This window comes from Somniosus microcephalus, chromosome 10, assembly GCF_052327205.1.
Source record: "Somniosus microcephalus isolate GS21.2 chromosome 10, FLI_Smic_1.0, whole genome shotgun sequence".
NCBI classification, from domain to species: Eukaryota; Metazoa; Chordata; class Chondrichthyes; order Squaliformes; family Somniosidae; genus Somniosus; species Somniosus microcephalus.
Window position 1 is genome coordinate 166,696,654 of NC_140996.1, and position 22,746 is coordinate 166,719,399.

The window sequence follows — 22,746 nt, forward strand, 5'->3', positions numbered from 1 at the left end:
TTTCACTGTACTGGTCTCGCTAGACGTACTCCTATCTAGTTATCCAGCCAGCTAAACACTCATTCAAATAATTCCTCGAGAAGCGGGTTTGCTGGTTTGAAGCTTTACTTGAACAAATTTGTGAAACTGTAAACAAAGACAAAGTATGTTTTGTACACAGAACTGAGTACTATACATTAGATGTTACATAAGATATAAATATGTTTATGACAACAGAATAGACTAATTGCATAACTAACTAGCACTGGAGCTAAACCTCGGTAGCTAACAACTAATAACTTCTTATAGACAAAGTATTGTCAAAATACTACACTGACAAGGTTGTTATCATGTTATTAAACAAAGATACTCACAGACATTGCGTCTTGCCTAGCGTATGAGAAGGATGCCACAGGATTGAGAATCCCTCATGTGAGCTTCTCCATAACTCAGCAGGTTCTTCCTGGAATACTACTACTGGGTCAAGACAGGAAGGTCAAATAACATATTGCTATATACTAACACTGCTATACACTAACTACCACTAGAGGGTGCTATCTGCATGTAATAAGTCCAGAACACAGATTTTTGAGAATCTCTTGTGCTCATCCTCTGTTGATCGAGTGTTGAGCCAATCATCTATGCATTGCTTCTCTGATAGGCTTCTCTGATATTAGCCTCTTCATAAGGCCTTTTCCTCATTGCCATGCTGTGATGCTTGTACCACCTTTCTTTTCTGTTCCTGCTCTGATAGCAATATTGCTTCAGCTGGTGACCTAAATGCCATGTGTACACTTCCCAAACAAAAACTGTGAAGTTTTCTGGTGTTGATGAAACTTGGTCCAAATGTGACCTACAGTAACGGGTGATTATGTCACTTCAATGTTTCAAACATTCACTTTAACTTCAGTCCTTTCCTCTCCAAATAATTGGCATAAAAACTTCTCCAGCATGAAACAGTTCAGCTGTAGAGCGTTTGAAGGTATTTCTCTCTTTCTACATTTTTGTGTGACTTTTCTTGCAGATGAAAGGACAGGCATTCTGATGCCAGGTTTCTGCCAGTACTTCTCGGAAGCCAATTATTAGGAGATGTATGAGAGCTGTCCTTGGTGACCTTTCAACTGTTTCACTACTTCCCTGTGGGAATTGCCTGCTTTGTGCTTTTTGCCTTTCTTTGGTGACATGGTTGAGATCAATAGCTCATCTGTTATCATTGTAGGATTGAATCCATGCCTGACCTATCTCATGGCAGACACTGTTGGGGCTCCAACATGATGTGACTCAATACCACCCCAAAGAAGCATGTATTGATTTATGTTGGAACTGCATTTGAACCTTGACTACCCTGCAGGTTGTATTTATTAGCTATAACATTCTCCGAAGTGTTCAAGCTTTTTATTTCCTGAGTTGAACTTACCAGTTTTACTGTCCTTATAAGGACACATTTACACTGCAGCTATTGGTCTGAGACCAGCTGCTGAAGTGCACATTCCAGCCAGGAAGAACCCTGTTAACATTGCTTGGCTCCTACCTGGCTGTCCTGTTTAGGAGAGAGCTCTGCTCATGCCTGGATACATACATGCACAAAGGTCTTTTCCAACAATTAGAAGTTGAAATATTTAGAGAGTGAGGAGGGGGGAATCCCTGCCCACTTTACTATTTAAAGTGATGTAATGTAGGTTTAATATGCTCCCAGGAGTTCCAAAGCACTTTAGCACTTGTAAGCCAGGTCTGGCACCACACTAGAGTTACATTCCACTTAGTTCCAAACTGAAATGATGTGAGACAACCATCTCCAGGGAATCTCAATTTGCTTCATTTTGAGATCAGGTTGGGCTCTGATTCCAAATTGAATCAGTGCAAAATTAAAATCGCTTTGCATCAATGCCAGATTTGCAGTGTAAACGTACCAGCTTGGTTTGGTTGGTAGCATTCTTGCCTCTGAGGCAAAAGGTTGTGGGTTCAAGCCCCACTCTCAGACATCAGCATGTAACCTGGGCTCACATGTCATTGCAGTAGAGAAGGAGTGCTGCATTGTTGAGATACTGGGCCAGAAATTCCAGGCCAGAAGCGTGAGTACGGTCTGCTTACTCACGCTTCTGGCCGTTGGAAATGCCGGCGTTCAGCATGAACAGCGCATGCGGGGAACGCCGGCATTTCCAGACCTCGAGCGCGTGCGACTGCACAGGCAGCGCTTGCGCAGTGAACTTCGTGGATTTCATTCATGAAATCCGTGAGGTTAAGTCCTTAGAAGTTACACTGAAAAAAAGCAAGTGTAAAGTGGTTCATTGGCTGCGGAGGAAGATATATTTTATCGTGGAGCTTTTGAAATGCAATATTTTTGTTTGGGAAAGGGAGGGAAGTTATTTTAAGAAATTTTAAATAAGTTTTAAAGTTAAAAATTTTTTTTTTTAAAGGGTTTTCAGAACGGTAGGTAGAAGGAGCAATTGTGGCTGTGTGAATGGAATGTGAGAATGAGTTATGTATGTATGTCCACATATATTCCTTTACGTATATGTATGTATGTTTTATATTCCTTTACTATGAATGTATGTTTTTAATTCTGATTTTCCAATAAGTTACTTTCTCTGAAAGTCATAATTAAATAATACATTCATACACATAAGTAAAGGAATATATACATAACACGCAAAGGAATATATACAGACATACATACTTTCAGAAGCTCCACGATAAGAAATATCTTCCTCCGCAGCCTCTGTAGCAACTGTACCCATGCTTTTTTCATGTGTAAGTTGTAATGACTGGACCTCACTGAAAGCATTAATGAAAGCGGCGAATTATACTGCGCACGCGCTGCATGTGCAGTCGCACGCGTTCTGCCTCTGAACCCCTTCGTTCAGAGGACAGGAAATGCCGGTTTTCCCCACATGCACTGTGCATGCTGAAAACCGGCATTTCATCCGGCCAGATGCGTAAGTACCCCGACCGTACTAGCGCATTTGGAAGGGAATTATTGGGCCAACATTTTACATGTCAATAAAATAAAAAATTTAACACTTGCACGACTTGCCCCCTCGCATCTGCGACTGAGGGTCCAAGGAGGTGCATTGCGCAAGAGGTCATCATCGGACGTATCCTCACACTGTTCCCTTTGGGGAACTGTATGAAGTGGTGGAAGGATTTATGGCCGTGATTAACGCTCATTCCGTGACCGTAACCATCTTTGAACCAGCCATTAGGGTGGTTAGTCCTATGGCGGGAGGGTTTTACGGGCTCCCACAACCCATCTGAGGGGGGGGGAGGGCCACCAACACCCACGGACGCAAGTATCCCGCTGGATGTCCACCCAGAATTTAAAGTTGGAGCTCCGACTCCACTTGCCGGGACTGTCTGGAGTGGGGTTCAAAACCCTACTCCTTCTGGCCCAGCGGCGGGGATGCTTACTGCTACGCAAAAGGCCCACTCCGCACAAAAGGTGACACCCATATGTTTCCTGCGCCTTTTCCCTCCCCGTGACTGGAGCCCTATGCTGCCACTTCACGTTGCTAATCGGATTGGGCGTTTGTCATAGCGGTAGGATCCCCGCCGCTGGGCCAGATCAGGGTAGGGTTTCGAACCCCGCTCCAGACAGTCCCGGCAAGTGGAGTCGGAGCTCCGGCTCTAAATTCTGGGTTGACATCCAGTGGGATATTTGCGTTCGTGGGTGTGGGTGGCCCCCCCTCCTTGTATAGCTTGTGGGAGCCCGTAAAACCCTCCCGCCATAGGACTAACCGCCCTAATGGCTGGTTCAAAGATGGTTACGGTCACGGAATGAGCGTTAATCACGGCCATAAATCCTTCCACCACTTCATACAGTTCCCCAAAGGGAACAGTGTGAAGACACGTATGACGACGACATTGCTAAATAAATAAATGGAATTAAAAAAATTCTTTTAGGGCTTTTAACAGTCTTTAAATTGCTTTAATTCTCTTTAAAACTACTTCAGATTACTCAAAATAATGTAAACATTTTAAAAAGTTTATAAAAGTTCCCAAAATCTTGAAAAAACTTCCAAAAACCTATTTAAACTGCTGCTTTGCATGTAAGAAAGCAAAGCAGCTTGACAGAAACATTGGGGGCGTGTCCAGTGAAACTGAGACCTCAAGGGGCGTGTCTCACTTACACTGCACGCTCCTGGGTCCGCGCTGGCTGCACTCCTGGGCGGCGTGACGTCATACGCTGCCCGGGAATGTGCTTTCTATTTCTCCAAGTTCAGGCGTCCCAGAAGCTGATCGGCAGGAGCGCGGGGTAAGTGCAAATACGGGGCTTGCACGCGCTGCAAGCCCCGTTCTGGAATTTCTGGCCCACTGTCTTTTGGATGAAACTGTCTACCTATTCAGGTTGATGTTGATTCCATGACACCTGTTCAAAAAAGAGCAGAGATTTTTTCTAGTGTGCTGACAAACATTCATCCCTCAACTAAGATCACCCAAACAGATTAACTAGTCATTCACCTCAGTGCTGTTTGTAGGACCTTGCTATGCACAAATTGCTTCCGACGCTTGCTTGCAAAACAACAGTTACTGCACTTCAAAAGTAACTAATTGGCTATGGAGTGATTTTGACAGTCCCGAGGTTGTGAAAGGCTCTATATAAATGGAAGAGTTCTTGAAATACACCTTACATGTTTGATTGCTCTTACTGAAGTCTAGGCTGGATTTCTAACTTTTTATTTTGCACCTATCTGCCATTATCAAGAATTATGAAAACAGATGATGCATGTTTAATGTTGCCATGAATTTTGCCTTTTAATTGTTATCATTATTAAATGGTTTGTTCTATTTTATTTTCATTAATAGACAACTGAACCACATTTTATTATTCCATATATGTCTTGCATAGAGTTTCAGAGAAATAGAAATCAGCTTCAACAAACCTTCAATCAGACATAAAACATGTGCTTGTGCATCCACAGAAATTTGTATTTTTCCCATTATTGGTGACTTGAGAATCGAATGCTTGCTCTAGAAAATGTATAACTTATTTTTTAAAGGCACGGTGCAATTACTCTGTAGTGAAAAGATTCTTGGTTCCCAATAAAATCTTGTATACAGTGGTAATTATCTTAGCATGATAAAATGAGGGAGATTAGAGTTCAGACAATGAAGCACATTTTTATCACTGAGTTTTCAAGTTACAAGCATTTCACAAACCCGTTTCTTACAGTTATTAAGTTGCTGCATGTTGTTATTTTTGTTTTTTTTTCAACTGATTTGTTATATTTGTAAATAAGTCTAGTGGCTTCAATGAAGGTCAAACCATCGGTCTGTGGAATTCAGCAACAGCCTCTGGAAGGAAAGTGGTAGCCTATAGACAGAACTGGATCGGAGTAAATGCATTAGTCAACATTAATGTCTGATCCAATAGAATCAGCAATTTTTCTAGTCATAGTTTTTAGGTTCCCACTATATTTTATCCCTGTGTATTTATTGTACTAGAGAATGATCCACAAAGATGTTTGTGAGTTGAAAAGATCAGGCTCAGTGTTTGTTGGGACCAGGTCTGCTTGAGGCGGGTCTGGGTGGAAGATGGAGACTAATGTTGTGGCTTTGGGTGAGGATGGGTTCTGGGTTGAGATCTGATATGAGGGTACTGCACTAGGACTGAATGTTAGCACGATGGGGTGATGTACACGAGAAAGAAAAATAAGATTGTTGAGTCTGGGAGTGGAGCTGCTCAGAGCTGACTGGTTGCGATTTTAACTTGCTCAACTAAGCATTCGGTAAGGACAGCTGCCCAAAGCCGGTAGTGATCACTTTTTGCACATGCATGTCGGGTCCCGATGATGTCGTCAGACCTGACTGCAATTTTAACTTGGCGGCCTGCATGGGAATTCGCAGTGCATTTCCCGCCAGGCCAATCTAATGGGGAAGCAGAAGAGGCCCAAAAAGCTATGTTTTGCTGACTTTCTTTTTAACTTTCCTTTTGAGGCTAAAAGGAGCAGGAGTACTGCTCCTGGGCCTCACAAGGAAGGCTTAGGCTTCCCTTGTCACAGACTCCACCCCCCCCCTGCCAACCCCCACCCCGCCTTCCAAATTGTTAGACCCTCACGGGCGGCCTTAGGCTTCCCTTGTCACAGACTCCCCCCTCTCCCACGCCCCCCCCCCCCCCCACCGCCACCCTGCCTTCCCAATTGTTAGACTCTCACGGGCGGCCTTAGGCTTCCCTTGTCACAGACTCCCCACCACCCTGCCTTCCCAATTGTTAGACCCTCACGGGCGGTCCTAGCAACTGATCCCGCTATTTACCTGCTCTTGATGGGCGGCCCCCAGGCTGCATGATTTTCCGTTGCATCCTGCTAACTTCCCACCCAAAACAGGTGAGAAGTCAGCCAGCAGGATTTAAGTAAGGCGCAGGAGTTAAAATACCTTGGACCTCGTTTCTAGAACAGCGGGCGAGCTTCTAACATCATTGCCTACCCACCCAGGACTGGCCCGGAGTTAAAATAGGGGCCCATAGCTTTTGTTTTGTAATTTACATTTGGGAAGAGGGTTGCAGGTAAATTAAAGTGGAGGTGGGGAATGCTGTTCTCACCACCACCCCCCCCCCCCCCCCCCCACAACCCCTCTTTAGGTCTATCTGTGGATTAGGACTTTTACGCAAGTATGAAGACAGATCACCCATTAGGCTTCTGCCAAATCTGTTGAATAACCAGTCACTAGCAGGTTATAAAAGCAGCCCACGGATAAATCTAAATGCAATTTTTTAATTGTGGAAAAACATCTATGCTGTGCTTAGTGCTGCTCTTGATATGCCCGAAAGATAATTTACAATTTACTAAGTCTTGGATGCTATCACTCCAAGGAAGAGTCCATTATTGTATTTGATTGTGGAGGCAAAATATATAGACTTATTAATAGAGTCATAGAGTCATAGAGTTTTACAGCACAGAAAGAGGCCCTTCGGCCCATCGTGTCCGCGCCGCCCATCCATCCCTGTCCAGTCTAATCCCATTTTCCAGCATTTGGTCCATAGCCTTGTATGCAATGGCATTTCAAGTGCTCATCCAAATGCTTCTTGAATGTTGTGAGGGTTCCTGCCTCTACCACCCTTTCAGGCATTGAGTTCCACATTCCAACCACCCTCTGGGTGAAAAAGTTCCTCCTCAAATCCCCTCTAAATCTCCTGCCCCTTACCCTGAATCTATGCCCCCTTGTTATTGACCCCCCTACTAAGGGGAAAAGTTCCTCTTTATCTACCCTATCTATGCCCCTCATCATTTTGTACACCTCAATCAGGTCCCCCCTCAGCCTTCTTTGCTCCAAGGAAAACAACCCCAGCCTGTCCAGCCTCTCTTCATAGCTGAGGCGCTCCATCCCAGGTAACATCCTGGTGAATCTTCTCTGCACCCTCTCCAAAGCAATCTATTTCTGTGACCCCAATAATCTCTCCATTTATTTTTCTAGGCGTGTGAGATCATTCATACACCGGATCAGGACCTCACTGACTTCACAAAGTGCTTACAGATACTACTTCAGAAAGTAAAGAAACAAGGCCTACAGGTATTATGCAGACAAGCAATGTTTGCAGTTGCTTTAAATAACTCTGGACCACATTGGTTTTCAAAATTTTGTTTTTAAACCAAGAACTCAACCTCACTGTAAAAAAGAATGAATCATTCATTGACAAAAAATATTTTGACCTGCATCTAACTTGTGCAGTTGCATTTTACTCCAAATAGGTTATAACATTTCTTTGGTTCAAATATCTTCCCAGAAATGCTAGGGAACCAAGGATCTAGTGAGAAGGAGGAATTAAAGGAAATTAGTATTGGTAAAAAAAATAGTGCTGGAGAAATTAATGGGACTGAAAGCTGATAAATCCCCAGGGCCTGATAATCTGCATCCCAGAGAACTAAAAAAGGTAGCCATGGAAATAGTGGATGCATTGGCTGTCATCTTCCAAAATTCTATAGATTATGGAACAGTTCCTGCAGATTGGAGGGTAGCAAATGTAACCCCACTATTTAAAAAAGGAGGGAGAGAGAAAACAGGGAACTACAGACCGGTTAGCCTAGCATCAGTAGTAGGGAAAATGCTAGAGTCTATTACAAAGGATGTGATAACAGGACACTTAGAATGGGATTAGACAAAGTCAACATGGATTTATGAAAGGGAAATCGTGTTTGAAAAACCTACTGGAGTTTTTTGAGGATGTAACTGGTAGAATAGATAAGGGAGAACCAGTGGATGTGGTGTATTTGGATTTTCAGAAGCCCTTTGATAAAGTCCCACGTAAGAGGTTAGTGTGCAAAACTAAAGCACATGGGATTGGGGGTAATATACTGGCATGGATTGAAAATTGGTTAACAGACAGGAAACAGAGAGTAGGATTAAATGGGCCTTTTTCGGGGTGGCAGGAGGTGACTAATGGGGCACCGCAGGGATCAGTGCTTGGGCCCCAGCTATTTGCAATATATATCAATGATTTGGATGAGGGAACCAAATGTAATATTTCCAAGTTTGCTGACGACACGAAACTAGGTGTGATTGTGAGTTGTGAGGAGGATGCAAAGAGGCTTCAAGGCGATTTAGACAAGTTGAGTGAGTGGGCAAATACATGGCAGATGCGGTATAATGTGGATAAATGTGAAGTTATCCACTTCGGTAGGAAAAACAGAAAGGTAGTGTATTACTTAAATGGTGATAGATTGGAAAATGCTTATGTACAAAGGGACCTGGGTGTCCTTGTACAAAGGGACCTGGGTGTCCTTGTACAGCAGTCACTGAAAGCAAACCTGCGGGTGCAGCAAGCAGTTAGGAAGGCAAATGGTATGTTGGCCTTCATTGCAAGAGGATTTGAGTACAGGAGCAAGGATGTCTTACTACAGTTGTACTGGGCCTTGGTGTGCAGTTTTGGTCTCTTTACCTAAGAATGGATATACTTACCATAGAGTGAGCGCAGCGAAGGTTTACCAGACTAATTCCTGGGATGGCAGGCCTGTCTTATGAGGAGAGATTGGGTTAACTGGGCCTGTATTCACTAGAGTTTAGAAGAATGAGAGGGGATCTCATTGAAACATATAAAATTCTGACCGGGCTAGACAGACTGGATGCAGGGAGGATGTTTCCCCTGGCAGGGGGTGGTGGGGGGGTCTAGACTAAGGGGTCACAGTCTCAGGATGCGGGGTCAGCCATCTAGGACTGAGATGAGGAGAAATTTCTTCACTCAGAGTGTGGTGAACCTGTGGAATTCTCTAGCACAGAAGGCTGTGGAGGCCAAGTCACTGAATATATTTAAGAAGGAAATAGATAGATTTCTAGACACAAAAGGCATCAAGGGGTATGGGGAGAGAACAGGAATACGGTATTGAGATAGAGGATCAGCCATTATCATATTGAATGGCGGAGCAGGCTCGAAGGGCCGAATGGCCTACTCCTGCTCCTATTTTTCTATGTTTTTAATCTTCTCTTTGTAGACTGAAGCTTATTCATCAATGACCAGGTGTCCCAATTTGCCGCAGTTGGTGAATTGTGTGCAGTTTTTCCCACTCCATCTTAGGACAGATGTAAAAGCAATAGAAAAGGTGAAATGTAGATTCACTGGGATGTTACCAGATATGAGAGGTTGCAGTTATGAAGAGAAATTAGGACTGTTTGTGGATTATTGGTACAGTAACATAACCAATATTGCATACAGTAGCATAGTGGTTATGTTACTGTACCAATAGTCCAGAGAACATGAGTTCAAATCCCACCATGGCAGTTTTAGAATGCAAAACTGGTGCCCATGAAGCTGCCCATTTGTCATAAAAAGCCAATTGGTTCAGTCATGTTCTTTAGCGAAGGAAACCTGCTGTCCTTACCCATTCTGGCCGATATGTGACTTCAGTCCCACACCAGCATGATTGACTCTTAACTGCCATCTGAAGTGGCCTAGTAAGCCACACAGTTGTATCAAACTGCTACAGCAGTTCAAGAAGAAGACCCACCACCACCACATTCTCAAGGGCAATAAATGGTGACACCCGCATCCTGAGAGTGAGCAAAATAAACTGCCACCTTCCCAGGGATACTAGGATCAAAAATTAAAATGTGGCTTTGCCAGTGTTGCCAACACCCCAAGAACAAATTAGGAAAAATAATCATTGTTTAACTTTTTTTTAAATATTTCTTGACTAGAAAAAGCATTGGGTGAACTGTGGTGTAGGATTATTAGGTCACACAAATGCTATGAAATATCCAAATGAGGGCCTATCCCGACAGCCTCTTCCCTACCACAGATGCACATACCTATTCATTTATTTTTAAGTTAACTAGTTGACTATTGAAAAAAATTGGTGTATAAAATGGTGTAGATTTGCAATTGTTCCATGGCACAGTGTGCCATGAAGATAACATATGCATGTAAGCCTAATCATTTCACCTAAAACCCTCAAACTAGCACAATGCAAGGGATGCTTGACATATCAAACTTGTACCTTTGGACAGCAAGATGGTAACAGGAGGATGCAAATTTTCTGTCACAGACAGATCTTGAAAGCAATTATTTTGGCAGATTTATGCAACTTGGGTCATTCTTGCTCCAAGTAAAAATAAATCTTTTCATTAAATATATACCTGTACAGTAAAACAGACCATTTTAAAGTATGTAATATATATATTTTTAAAGAAGCATTATTAATGGGTACATCAATTTTTCTTGTTACTTCAGGGACACACTGCAGATCCTGCTTCTTATGTGCTGCAGATGATTAAACTTTTTGTTAATCATAGTGAAGTTTTTAGTCCCGTGTCCCAAAACCTTCTGAAAATAACTTTGTCAATTCAAAACCAACTTGTGGACTGTGTGGGTTATATTTTTGATTGGCAGTGTTCCCACACAAAAGCTCAACTTACTAAATTCCTATGTGCATTTTTTTTAAACCACAGGCATAACCTGGCTATTTAAAATGGGTTAATGTTTGCAATAAAAATATGCACGAGAAATTTAGTATGAATGTGTTAAGTGTTTGTACAGGAACCGCGCAGGTCGTAAAAACATAGTTGGGTAGATTTTCAACTTGCCGTTCAGGTGTAAAGCTTGCATTGCGGATCAGTCGCTCATTCAAGAAACTGCCTGATTTTCACTTTCATTGAAACCCATTTTAAAAGGAAGAGAAGAAAGTGTGAAAGATCGAATCTCACCAGCGAAAGCTAGAAATGTTACGTGAAAATACCACAGAGCTTTTTCATATCTTTTTTTAAATGGCAGCTTACCTAAGCCTAGCTGCACAGGAATGGACAATCTAATTACTTTTCAGCACACCCTGGAACTAACCAGTCACAGGAAAATCTGGTTGGGAACTAGAAACTGTGACTAATAATGGGTGAGGAGGAGATGGGTACAAGTTGAGAACATCATTGAAAAGTACTACATAATTAATGTCAGTTACAAACACATGCACACTGTAAGGTTTTGAAATGTGAAGACTTTGACAAATAAAATAATTTTGAAAGAAACCTCAAGGAATGGAAGAATAGAGAAACACTAATGAGCAAGAAGAATGAGAAGGAAAAAATAGGAAGACAGAAGGGATGTAATGGACAAAACAAAGAAAAGAAAATTGAGAATAACTTGAAGAAATACCTTTTTTGATGAGTTGCAACATTTTCCCATCCAGAGTCCACAATGGCTGCTCTCATTCTATAAAACTCAAACCTCAGAATATCATCCTCTAATATATTAGTGATATTTTGATGTCCCACACCTACTCCTGCTTGTGCCTTTTGATAAGCCAGCATGCCAGATTTTTTTGTTCTTGGGATGTGGGCAATGTTGCTAAGGTTGCCTTTATTGCCAATTCCTTGCTGCCCTGAGAAGGTGGTTGTGGGTCTCTCCTTGAACCTTTATTTCGTGCTGAATTATGGACACTATCATATTGTGGACTGACACTTATTAGGAACTGAACAGAGATTACCTAAAATAATTTCACACAGGACCCTTGCAGTAAATACCAACAGCAGTGTTTGAAGCCAAGTCCCAAAGGAGAAAGAAGAAGCTGGAAGGTGATGTTTCAGACTTTGGACACCAACTCTCTTCCAAAGCCTGTTGGCCTAGAAATTCGGTTGTTTGCGCCAGTGGTTAGTGCCTAAAGAGACCGAGAATTGGGGCGTTACCTAATGTTGGGGCGGGCGCAATGAAGATAGCGACAACTCCCATATTGACTATACATTTAACGCCTGCGCTAAGTGTTTGCGCACGCCCGCGAGCGCAAGCAGATCATGACGTCATTTCATTGTGCAATGCCTTTTAGGGGCGCCTGAGCGGATATTGGGTGGTGCCCGGAGCCTTTACGCCTAGCGCTGTTAGTGACAGTTCGAAGGAACGTTAGCAGGCCCTTCTCGGAGTCAGGGGGCGCTATTTAAAGTGGACAGCTCTAGTATAGAAGCTTCAGCCACTTGGCCTGTTCATTGCGATCATTGGTGGAGAGAGTTGGTGAGCTACTGTGGAGCAGAGTTTTTGGAATTTAGCATCAGAGTACTTGGGACACTCAAACCTGTCCGGAGCAGTTGGAGCACTAGACCTAACAGCCTTTTGACCAACTGGCATCGGAATGGGAGATGCTTTGGAGGGCGAAGGCCTCATAGCCGAACACTATGAAGGGGCAGAGAGACGGCGGGAGAGAGGGCCGGGATTGGCCAGAAGGAGGAGGGGCAATGGAGGTCGGCCAACCCGAGGGTATGCTGCGAGGGTCTTTAGGCAGCAGGTGTCATACCTTGACATGTCGGAGGAGCAGTGTGTGCGAAGGCTCCGAATCGGGAGGGACGTTGTTACTGAGCTGTGCCACCTGCTTGCTGAGGATCTGCAGCCGCGTCTACGGTGCAAGACCTCTCTGTCGGTGGCCGTTAAACTGACTGTTGCCCTCAATTTTTATGGCAACGGATCCTTTCAGTCAGCCATTGGGGACATTGCGAATATCTCTCAGGTTGCAGTGCACTGTTGCATCCGGCAAGTTACAGCTGCCCTTTATAGGCGATGGCGTCACTTCATTACCTTCCCTCTGACCCTGGAGAAGCAGGCGGAGGAGGAGGAGGAGCATGCGGACGAGGAGGATAGGAGGAGGAAGATGGAAGGGCTCCTGAAAGTGGAAGGGCCATCCGTCAGAGGCTCATCAGGACTCGTATCGAGACCCCTCTGGCGGAATGATGAGTGTCTTTACTCCTGCGCACTTTGGATGTTTGAAAGCCTCTGAAGGCCAGCATCACTGTAATTAGTCACGTGCACCATAGCACATTAAAACTTCTCTTTATTGTCATAAAAGTCTTTCATTACAGCAAAACAACGTCATGTCGACAGAAACCATAACTAACAAAATAACAGTTAACTCTTCGGCAAAGCCGCAAAACTAAACAAACCATTTCCAACAATTAGAACAGGTGAGGGTGTCCTTGAATTTGGCCAAAGAAACGTCTCAGCACCTCCCTCTACTGCTGGCCCCTTGATGGAGAACGACTTCTCTTTCGCGGTTGGCCCCATCCCTCCCTGCTGCTCCTACGTAATTGAACCCCAGTGGTAGGGTGAAGGCTGGGGGACGCCTGCTGACTGTGTGGAAGCGCAGAAGCCCCTGAGGGACGGCCTGGCCGACCTCTGGGCTTGGAGGGTGCGGACGCAGGATGCTTGATCTGAGCATAGCTGGAAGCAGTGTGCCCTGCAGGTGGTGGCAGCTGCACTGCAGACGTACCAGCGCTGGCATGTGCAATGGTCACCTGCCGAGAGAGGACACCTGCACCATGGTCGGACGGCACACTGGCTCTCTGAGGGGACCGGCTCGGCTCATCCGCCACAATCGCATGCTCCACTGATTCCTGGCTTTGTATGGGACTGGAAGGGCCTGGGGTGATCCTAGCTGATGCAGATAGGGTGGCTGCAGTGAGAGTTCGCGTTGCCTCAATCTGGGTGTGGACGAGGCCGGCAAGTGACTGCGTGGCAGCAGTGAGGACCTGTGAGCCAGGTGCCAGTGCTTCGGAGAAGCCCTGGACAGTTCTTTCCATTGCTTCGGACAAGGCCGGTGCCGACCGCTCCACTGCCTCGGACAAGCCCTGGACAGACCTTTCCAGGGATTGTCCGAAGCCCTGAACAGTCCTTTCCATAGCGGCCTCGAAGCCCTGCACAGTCCTCTCCATTGTTGGCCCGAAGCCCTGGACAGTCCTCTCCATTGTTGCCCCGAAGCCCTCGAGAGTCCTCTCCATTGATGGCCCGAAGCCCTGGATAGTCCTCTCCATTGTTGCCCCGAAGCCCTCGAGAGTCCTGTCCATTGTTGCCCCGAAGCCCTGGAGAGTCCTCTCCATTGTTGCCCCGAAGTCCAACACACTCTTTGCCAGTGTATCTATTGACTGAGGCATCCTCCCCACTGCAGCCATCAGCTCAGTATGCCTGAGCCGGGCCTGGGTGCTTATTTCAGCCAGGCGACGCACCTCCTCTGCACTCTGTGCAGCAGTCATCACTACCTGCCTTGCCCTCCGGGGAGACGGTGGTCGAACTTGCCTACCCCCCTTGCGTTGCTGCATGCCGCTTGTTCTGGCAACTGGCTGATCCTCAGAGCCCCCCCCCCCCCTTCAGGGAACTACAATCCCCAGTCTGTTGATGTGTATGCTCCCCTGAGATTGGAACGGATGGTCCGCCTTCCTCCTGATCCTCGCCTCCGGAGGCACTGGCACTGGCAGCTTCAGGGCGTTGAGCCAGAGTTGGTGATGCATCATCTGAAAGCAGGGAGGTGGAAGAGTGGCTTTAGCAAAGGACAGGTTGGTGGAAAGGCATGCCAGATTGCGGCAAGGCTCTGACATGGCTGCACACTGAGGAAGCATGCTGGCGGGGGGACCAAGTGGAAGGAAACAGCTGAAAAAGGAGAGAGCCTTACCCTCGCTGTCGGAAATGGGGTCGGCAGCTGCAGTGGTAACAGGACCAGACAGACGTCCTCCAAGAATCTGGTGCACTCTCTCCTCGAGATCCGTCAGAGTGACGACTTGTGGAGGCCCGCCACCAGTTCGAGCCTGCCCCTTTCGCCTCATCGCCAGCTTGGATTGCAGGGGAAAGAAGGGGAAGTTCTGTAACATGATGCCTTGAGAGATCATCGCATGCCCCCCATGGTGCAAGAGCCCTTACATGAGGCCTTGAGAGATCATCGCATGCCCCCCATGGTGCAAGAGCCCTTACATGAGGCCTTGAGAGATCATCGCATGCCCCCCATGGTGCAAGAGCCCTTACATGTGGCCTTGAGTGAAATGTCCATGTGTGTGCCCAGAAAGGGCCATGGGTGCTTGCTGGCAGGTGGTCATTGGGGCATCATGGCAACGGGGTGCTCGAAGTCAGGTGCAGATGGAGGGAATCAGAAGTTTGCATAACCAGCACTCACCCTAACGACCCAAGTGAGGTCGTTGAATTTCTTCCTGCACTGAACAGGGGTCCTGGTCGCCATGCTGTTGGAGTTGACCCTCTGAGAAACCTCCCACCAAGATCGCCGGTAAGCCTTTTGATTCGGCCTCTTGCCATTGTCAGGATACAGAACATCTCGACAGCGCTCAACTGCAGACACCAACTGGTCCAGAGCCTCAGTGCTGAAGCGCTCTGCTCTCTGTCTCACCTTCTCCATCCTGACCAAGTTTCTTGCGCCAGAGAAGGGCGAGCGCCGATTCTGAGGCCTACAGGGCGTTGAGTGTGGCAGCTCAGGCTGACTGACCCACCCCTTTAAGAGCCGGCCGGCGCCTGGAAGTCTCGTGGTTTCCGGTAATTGAGATCACCTGCGCTGCGCCCGTCCGCGCCGATATTGGGTAGCGCCTGAACTTTTGCGCCTTGGGAGCCCCGTGCAATGTCTGAGTTCGCGCCTCAATCCCCTTTGGGGGGGATGCAACCCAATATCTCGCCAGGCAGCGATAAGTTTCGTCTGGCTATAAACTTTGCGCTGCGCCAGTTCTAACGCCTCAAGCGGGGCTATACCCAATTTCTAGGCCGTTGTTTTGAATGTACTGCATCAAAAGATAAATTTATTAATTTTCTTTTTTGGCTTAATCACACTATACCTGCTACCATTAATAGGAAAACAACATCTTGCATGTAGGAGAAGCTGCAGAATCCTTTCTAAAGATTTGCATGTTTTTAATTTAAATTCAGAGAGTGAGAATAATAAAGTGTGCCCCTTCTTTCTGTTATGAAATCCTGGAATGCTCAATTCTAAGACAGTAAATGAAGCTTAACTTAATTTCAGGGAGATAAGCGATTTTATATTTGGAAAGCAGTAGTCCAGGATTTAGATAATTATCATTACATGTTTGTGGGGATTTCTGGAATCTGTTTGAATACATTACTGGTAAAAAGATACTTAGGCCTAGAAATTCACTATAGCCCCGTTTGGGGTGCCAGCCTCGCCAGGGCGCTAAAAGTAGCGCCCCGGAAGCAGTCGCGGCCGCCCGCTGGAAATTCATTTGCGCGCCCCAGAGGGAAGCGCGGCGCTACTGGAGGTGCCCCGCATCCCTCTTGGGGCGCTGCAGCTGTATATCACTGTGCAACGTGCCGCAGTGCCACACTTTGCGGCACGGCGCGCTGTGGTACTGCAGGCCTTCCTCCCCTTCTTAAAGGGGAGGGGCCTTGTGCAGCGTGATCGAGGATCGCGAGTGCCGGCAAAAGAGCCTGGCACCGAGGAGAAGTGCCGGGCTCTTGGAACGCAGTCGGCACTCCGCGGGGGCGGGGGTGCTCAGGAGGCCGGGGACGGCAGCGCGGAGAGGTGCTGGCAGGCGGCCAGCAAATAAAATGGCCGCCCTGCACCTCCCCTTTAATTAGCGCCTCTACCGCCGCAGGTAGGCCCCCCTGAACCGGTCGCAAATAGCGCCCAGCGTTAAAGCATCTAAATATCGCGATCGGGGCGCTGCGCACACTGATGACGTCATAGGTGGCGGCGCAGCGCTAACGACTAGCGCCGCCATTAGCGTCCCACTGAATTTAGCGGGAGGCGTGGCCAGTGGCTTCCGACCCACTTAGCGCCCTCTTAAGGCGCTAACAGGTGGCGCAGCCCACTGAATTTCTAGGCCTTAAATTGTAAAAGTTTCATAAACATTTCAAAGGATTAAAACTGACGCAAGGAAGCACTTATCAGGCTTGGTGCAAATCTGTTTTCTTTATAAAGTTGTTGTAATGGCAAGTTAAAGTTCAAGAATTGAATCTTTATGGACACTCTGATAGTTTGCAAGATGTTTTTATGAAAGTATCCCAAAGGGCACAGAGAGAAAATTACTTGGGAGCTTTGGTGAAAATGTGGTTTCTTTAAGCTATTGAGGTGGCAAATTAATATTCACAGAAGGATGGGTAGATAATGTCCAAACATAAATTTCCCCTGTGAGTAAAACTGACCCCAAAGATACACTTAGTCGCAATTGTAATAACTTTGATTCCCCATTAGACAGTAATAGGCTTCCTTGGGCGTAGGAGGATTAGTGACTGTTTAAAAGCATGAACAAATAATGACAACTATACCTATGAAATTCTGTAACTAAATAAATTGATTCCATTATTTCTGTTGGTGATGGTGACTATTTATAGAACATAGAAGTAGGAGTATGTCAAAACATTTTTTTTATATAGTTAAGTCATTAACTCCAGTGTTAAATGTTATTTAAGTACACCCTTACCTGTAGAAATTCACTAGTATGATCATGAACATAAGGAAAGCCGGTATAATGAGGTCCATTAAAGGGAATCAAAATGGAAAGTACAATCATTACAACTGGCTGCAATGTTTCTGACTATTTAAGGGAATTTAACATTTCTGTTTAGTGGATTCAGTAAAACTAATCAGCATTTTGTAGTGTACTGAATGAGAAAGCACCATTCGATCTGACTTAGTCCATGCAGAATTGTGGAATGTTTATGGTTTAAGAGCTGGGAACCTTACATTGGGGGCTGGGGACAAGGACGCAGAGCATGCAGCTCTGCCAGGCCAGATGCTTTCCCTTAGCAGTAATTGAGCCTCTTCAAATTTCACTGTGTTGTAATAACAAGTCAAATAAGAGATAAGAATAAGAGCTTTCTTAATTTCTCTGTACTTTTCAAATTAAGCGACTATGAATTGAAGCCAATTTGCTTCATTGTCATTAGGCAGGGATATTTTGCTGAGCTTGCTTGTTGGCAATATTGTGCTGTGTTTACACCAACAGTTGAATTTTTCATTTTAAGCCTGGCCCCTACCAAGTTTTGCTGTGTTGTCAGCTACCCGACAACAAGACTCTGCTGGGAAATTGGCTTAAATCTGAAGAGTACCGATCAGTATATCCATAACAAAACCTTATGCTGAGGCCAATAATACCACAACCATTAGTGTGCTGCCTGACATCAGCTTATTCAAAACAGATCAGGGATAACTGACTTGTCTGTTTGGTTCAGTACCACACATCCACAGAAACTGGATTTGTTTTCATTAGAGCACAGGAGGTTGCGGGGTGATTTGATAGAGGTGTACAAGATTATGACTAGTTTGGATAGGCTAGACGGGGAAAGGCTGTTCCCACTAGTTGATGGTGCAAGGACTAGGGGACACAGATTTAAGGTTTTGGGCAAGAGATACAGGGGGGATGTGAGGAAAAACTTGTTTACGCAGCGAGTGGTGAGGATCTGGAACTCGCTGCCGACGGAAGTGGTAGAAGCAGAGACACATTCAATGTTTTCAAGGGAAGACTGGATAGGCACTTGAGGGAAATAAACTTGCAGGGCTACGGGGATAGAGCGGGGAAATGGGACTGATTGGATTGAGCTACAGAGAGCCGGCATGGACTCGATGGGCCGAATGGCCTCCTTCTGTGCCATTATGACTCTATGACATTTGCTTACTGACCACTTGGGAAGCCTGTTTAAAGTTGAGCACAAATATTCTTTGCATTAGCCCCTTAGGAGATGATTATTCTGGGCAGGTGAAGTGTTTCCATTATTAAATCGAGTATATCGGGCACAGAACAGGTAAATATAATTTCTTTATGGGTCTGTCTTATTTTAACCCGTTACCTCACGTGGTATTTCAGCAAAAAAAATGGTTATAAGCCAGATTGTAAAGGACAAGAGTTTTTTGTAAATATAACACAGTTTATGACTTTTGATAAATAATCTTTATAAAATAGAGTAATGGTTAAAATTGAGCTTTCATAGAATAGCATCATAGAATTTTACAGCACAGAAGGGGGCAATTTGACCCATTATGCCTGAAAGAGGTATCTACTTAGTCCCATTTACTTTTTTAATTTTTACTTTTAAAATATTTATCTAATTTCCTTTTGAAAAGCTATTTTGGACTCTGCTTCCAGCACATGGTGGAGCAATCCATGTCATAGAAACATAGAAACATAGAAGATAGGAGCAGGAGTAGGCCATTCGGCCCTTCGAGCCTGCTCCACCATTCAATGAGATCATGGCTGATCACCCTAGCAACCTCTGCATAATTATATTAAAAAATCTCAGAATCTCTCCCTTCGTCCTTCTGGTGATGATCTGAAATTTTTGCCCTCTTAATTATTGACCCACCTGACCAGTGAATATGTTTTTTTCACAATTTACATCATCAAAGTTGCTCTCAGTTTTGAGCATCTCTGTCAGATTTCCTCTTAATTTTCTCTTTAGTCTCTCCTCATAACTAAAGCCTCTTGTCCCTGGTATCACTTTATACTGGCACTCTTCTGACCATCTCCATGGCTTTGACATCCTTAGTAAAGTAGGACAACTTTTCTCAACAATAAAATAATTTGTTTTCTGATGACCAAACTTTTAATTGCCCTCCCCCAAATTTTAAACAGTTGTCAAAAGTCCAAAATACACGCCTAAATTTTCCTAGCGATTTTTTTTTTTTTTTGTTGATTTAAAGAAAATGAAAACACAGAGCCCTAATTATTCAACTTAAATATGTTGTGTTCCATGGTCACAGAAGCTCGGGACCATTGTGTCTCACTGTACAATCTCACACATCGATCTGCACTTACCCCTCCTTCCTGTTCTGAATCAGTTATTCCCCCAGCTCTTGTTTAAAGGTATTAATTGGCATAGCATTAATTCTTTTATTTTGGGGTCTATTCAACTTGGGTACTACTCTGTGAAGGGGATTGGGGAAATCCCTTCTAATCTTGCATGACCTTTGTTAATAATGTACTTGTTCCTTAGTTCTGCATTCACAGTAGACTGATTGCATCTATATTATCCAGTGATCTCAACATTTTAAAGACTGAATTGTGTGCCCCCCTCAATCTTCAGTATTCTAGTGAAAATAAGTTCAGTGCCTTACTTACTGCATAACTTACTGCCCAAAGTCCTTAAATCATGCTGTTTCTTCTCTGAACCCTCTTTAATACAGTCTCCCCCACTTATACCGCCCATGCTTATGGTGGACCACCGTATATACCGAGTAATTTTCATTACCATAGACGTCAATTATAAAGGCGCCATTTACAATGTATTAAGCACTTCTACTATTTTGGGCAATTCAATAAGCTTTTTGTACCTCATTAAAGTGCGATTATCTTAATTATGTAATCTTCTCCACTTACTGTTTTAAAAGCGTCACTGATTTCAGGCAAATTGAAGTGTTTAATAAATGTCTTTCAGCTTGTACTACTAACTATTCACCTGGTTTGTTGGAGCTGAGTGTCTCTGTACTGCAGTGTAGTCAGACATTGACACTGATCGTATCGGGAGAGTGTTGAAATGGTGGCTGAGTGACAGGAGTACATGCATTTACTCATTGTAAGGGTTCAAGTTCTATTGTCCTGACTCTCCTGTTTAGGATGTTGATGACTCTTAATGAGCAAGGTAGAGCTGGAAAATTGTGCTATGATACAATTTTGGGCAAGTACTAGAGCGCTACCGACAGTGTCTTTATTCTGCATTTCTTGGTTTTGCAATCCACCATTTATAGGAGGCAAATCACATTAACACCAACGCGCCCACTATACGCGGTGGGGACTGTATGTCACTGTCATTGATGGAGTCATACTTTAGCAAAGCTGGTCACAGCATTGATAAATTATGATTAGTGCCTGTATCACCATGCTGGCCACAATAGTCCATAAGAAAATGTAATTATGTAGAGTAGAAGTTATGGATTTTGTGTATGACTTGATTGGAAAAAAAATCAAGGTTGTGGAAAGTAGAAGTATTGTGAATATAATGTGTTTTCATAGAAATGGCTCAACTCATAGAAAAATACAAACATACGAAATTGATGGGCAGGAAAAGATCAGCTGCCTGTCCCACACCATGGCGGCCAAAGCATCATGGCTAAACGCTTCCAATCCCCCTCCCTCTTCCCATCCCACCCCGCAGCCATGTAATCTCCTGGGAGAGGTGGAAAAAACTCTCATCGACTAACCTTGTACATATATGAATAATGGTCTATATGATTATCAAACTGTCTATCCTTAATTAGTAAAAAAGATACTCAGAATGCATCTCTTTTACTAACTAAGAATAGACAGTTTGATAATCATATAGATCATTATTCATATATGTACAAGGCTAGTTGATGAGCGTTTTACTACACTAAATGCTTTTGCATCTTGGTGTCATCCAAAGGAGTTTTACAATTTCTGTTGAGACATGACAATTTCTTCACATAAAAGAAATTGCATTACTTACTTCAAAGCTTCAGAAACCTGCAGATTGATTTATCTCAGAGGAATAATTATTTCTACTATAATACATTTAAAGTGTTAGATCATAGTTACATTAATCAGTCAAGGCCTCCATAGTGGGCTGGAGTTAGGGCTTTCAAATTACAAAGAAGCTCCGATTTGAATCTAATTGCTTCTAGCATTCACCATTGAGAACAATAAGCTACTGACTCTGATGTCATAAATTAAAGTCTTGACTTTTAAAAAAAATTAATGTTGGGTCTTTATGTTCTGCAGCTAAGATGAAAAGAGCAGGAGAATCATGAAATATTAATGGAAGTACCTGTCATTTTTGATAGGTTGATGATATTGTCGTGCTCGGTGGACTAGGTGGACGTTTCGACCACATCATGGCCAGTGTGGAGACACTCTTCCATGCCACAAAGATAACTAAGCTACCAGTTATCATAATTCAGGAGACATCCCTGGCTTGCTTACTCCAGCCTGTAAGTATTTACCCGCTGAAGTAAAATGTTCTTAAGAACAAGTTGTTTGACAAAAACCTTGCTTTAAATAAATTGTTTTTGCCAGGAATTCATCTTTCCACTATTGTTGATTGATGACAAATTTTATATATAGTGGTACATTGCTCTTTAGGCACATACTTTTAAGTGGTATAATCTGTCTATCATCTAGGAATGCCATAGCATAGTAACTTAAAGAAAACCAAAAACACAATTCAACCCATTAGCCAAGCAGTATAGCAGCAGGAAAATTGAATACCTGAGTGCCAGAGATAGTGCCGGGAGGGGGACGAGCGGGAAGTGGAGGTACTTTCAGTACACTCGTAACTATTTAATGAAAAAATGGAAATAAACTACCCTATCTAGTAGGGAATAGCTTAATTCTTAATACTGATTTTCTCAACCCAATACAACCCTAACATTTTGGGGTTCCCTTGCAGCAAGGATACATTCAAATGACATTAGTTACAGTTTCCATAGATACAACAAGAAATTTGCATTTAAGATAGAGCTAGATGCTGAGTAGGAGTTGGCAAAGCTGGGAAAGCTTTATTATATATTAATATTGCTACTAGTATTGACTTCCCAGGTTAATACCTCTGGATTTGCACCAAGGCTGGCCACAGTAAGAAATGAAACCTAGGAATGATAAGCCATTTAGTTCAATGAGCCTGCTCTATTCAAC

At 44.2% G+C, this 22,746-nt stretch overlaps 2 protein-coding genes across 4 annotated transcripts in view; one reads left to right on the forward strand and one right to left on the reverse strand.

Moving 5' to 3' along the window:
- Positions 1-22,082, forward strand: part of LOC147111831 (thiamine pyrophosphokinase 1-like) — a 134,907-nt gene extending 112,825 nt beyond the window's left edge. For 2 of the 3 annotated variants that reach the window (XM_085999105.1, XM_085999103.1), the window contains 2 exons: positions 7,390-7,485; positions 21,897-22,082. In XM_085999105.1, coding sequence (XP_085855231.1) covers positions 7,390-7,485; positions 21,897-22,067 — 267 coding nt within the window. In that variant the 3' untranslated portion in view covers positions 22,068-22,082. The remainder of the gene's footprint in view (positions 1-7,389; positions 7,486-21,896) is intronic. The other variant, XM_085999106.1, reaches the window with a different exon arrangement.
- LOC147111830 (uncharacterized) overlaps positions 1-22,746 on the reverse strand; it is a 340,177-nt gene that overhangs the window by 193,233 nt on the left and 124,198 nt on the right. The window lies entirely within an intron of this gene.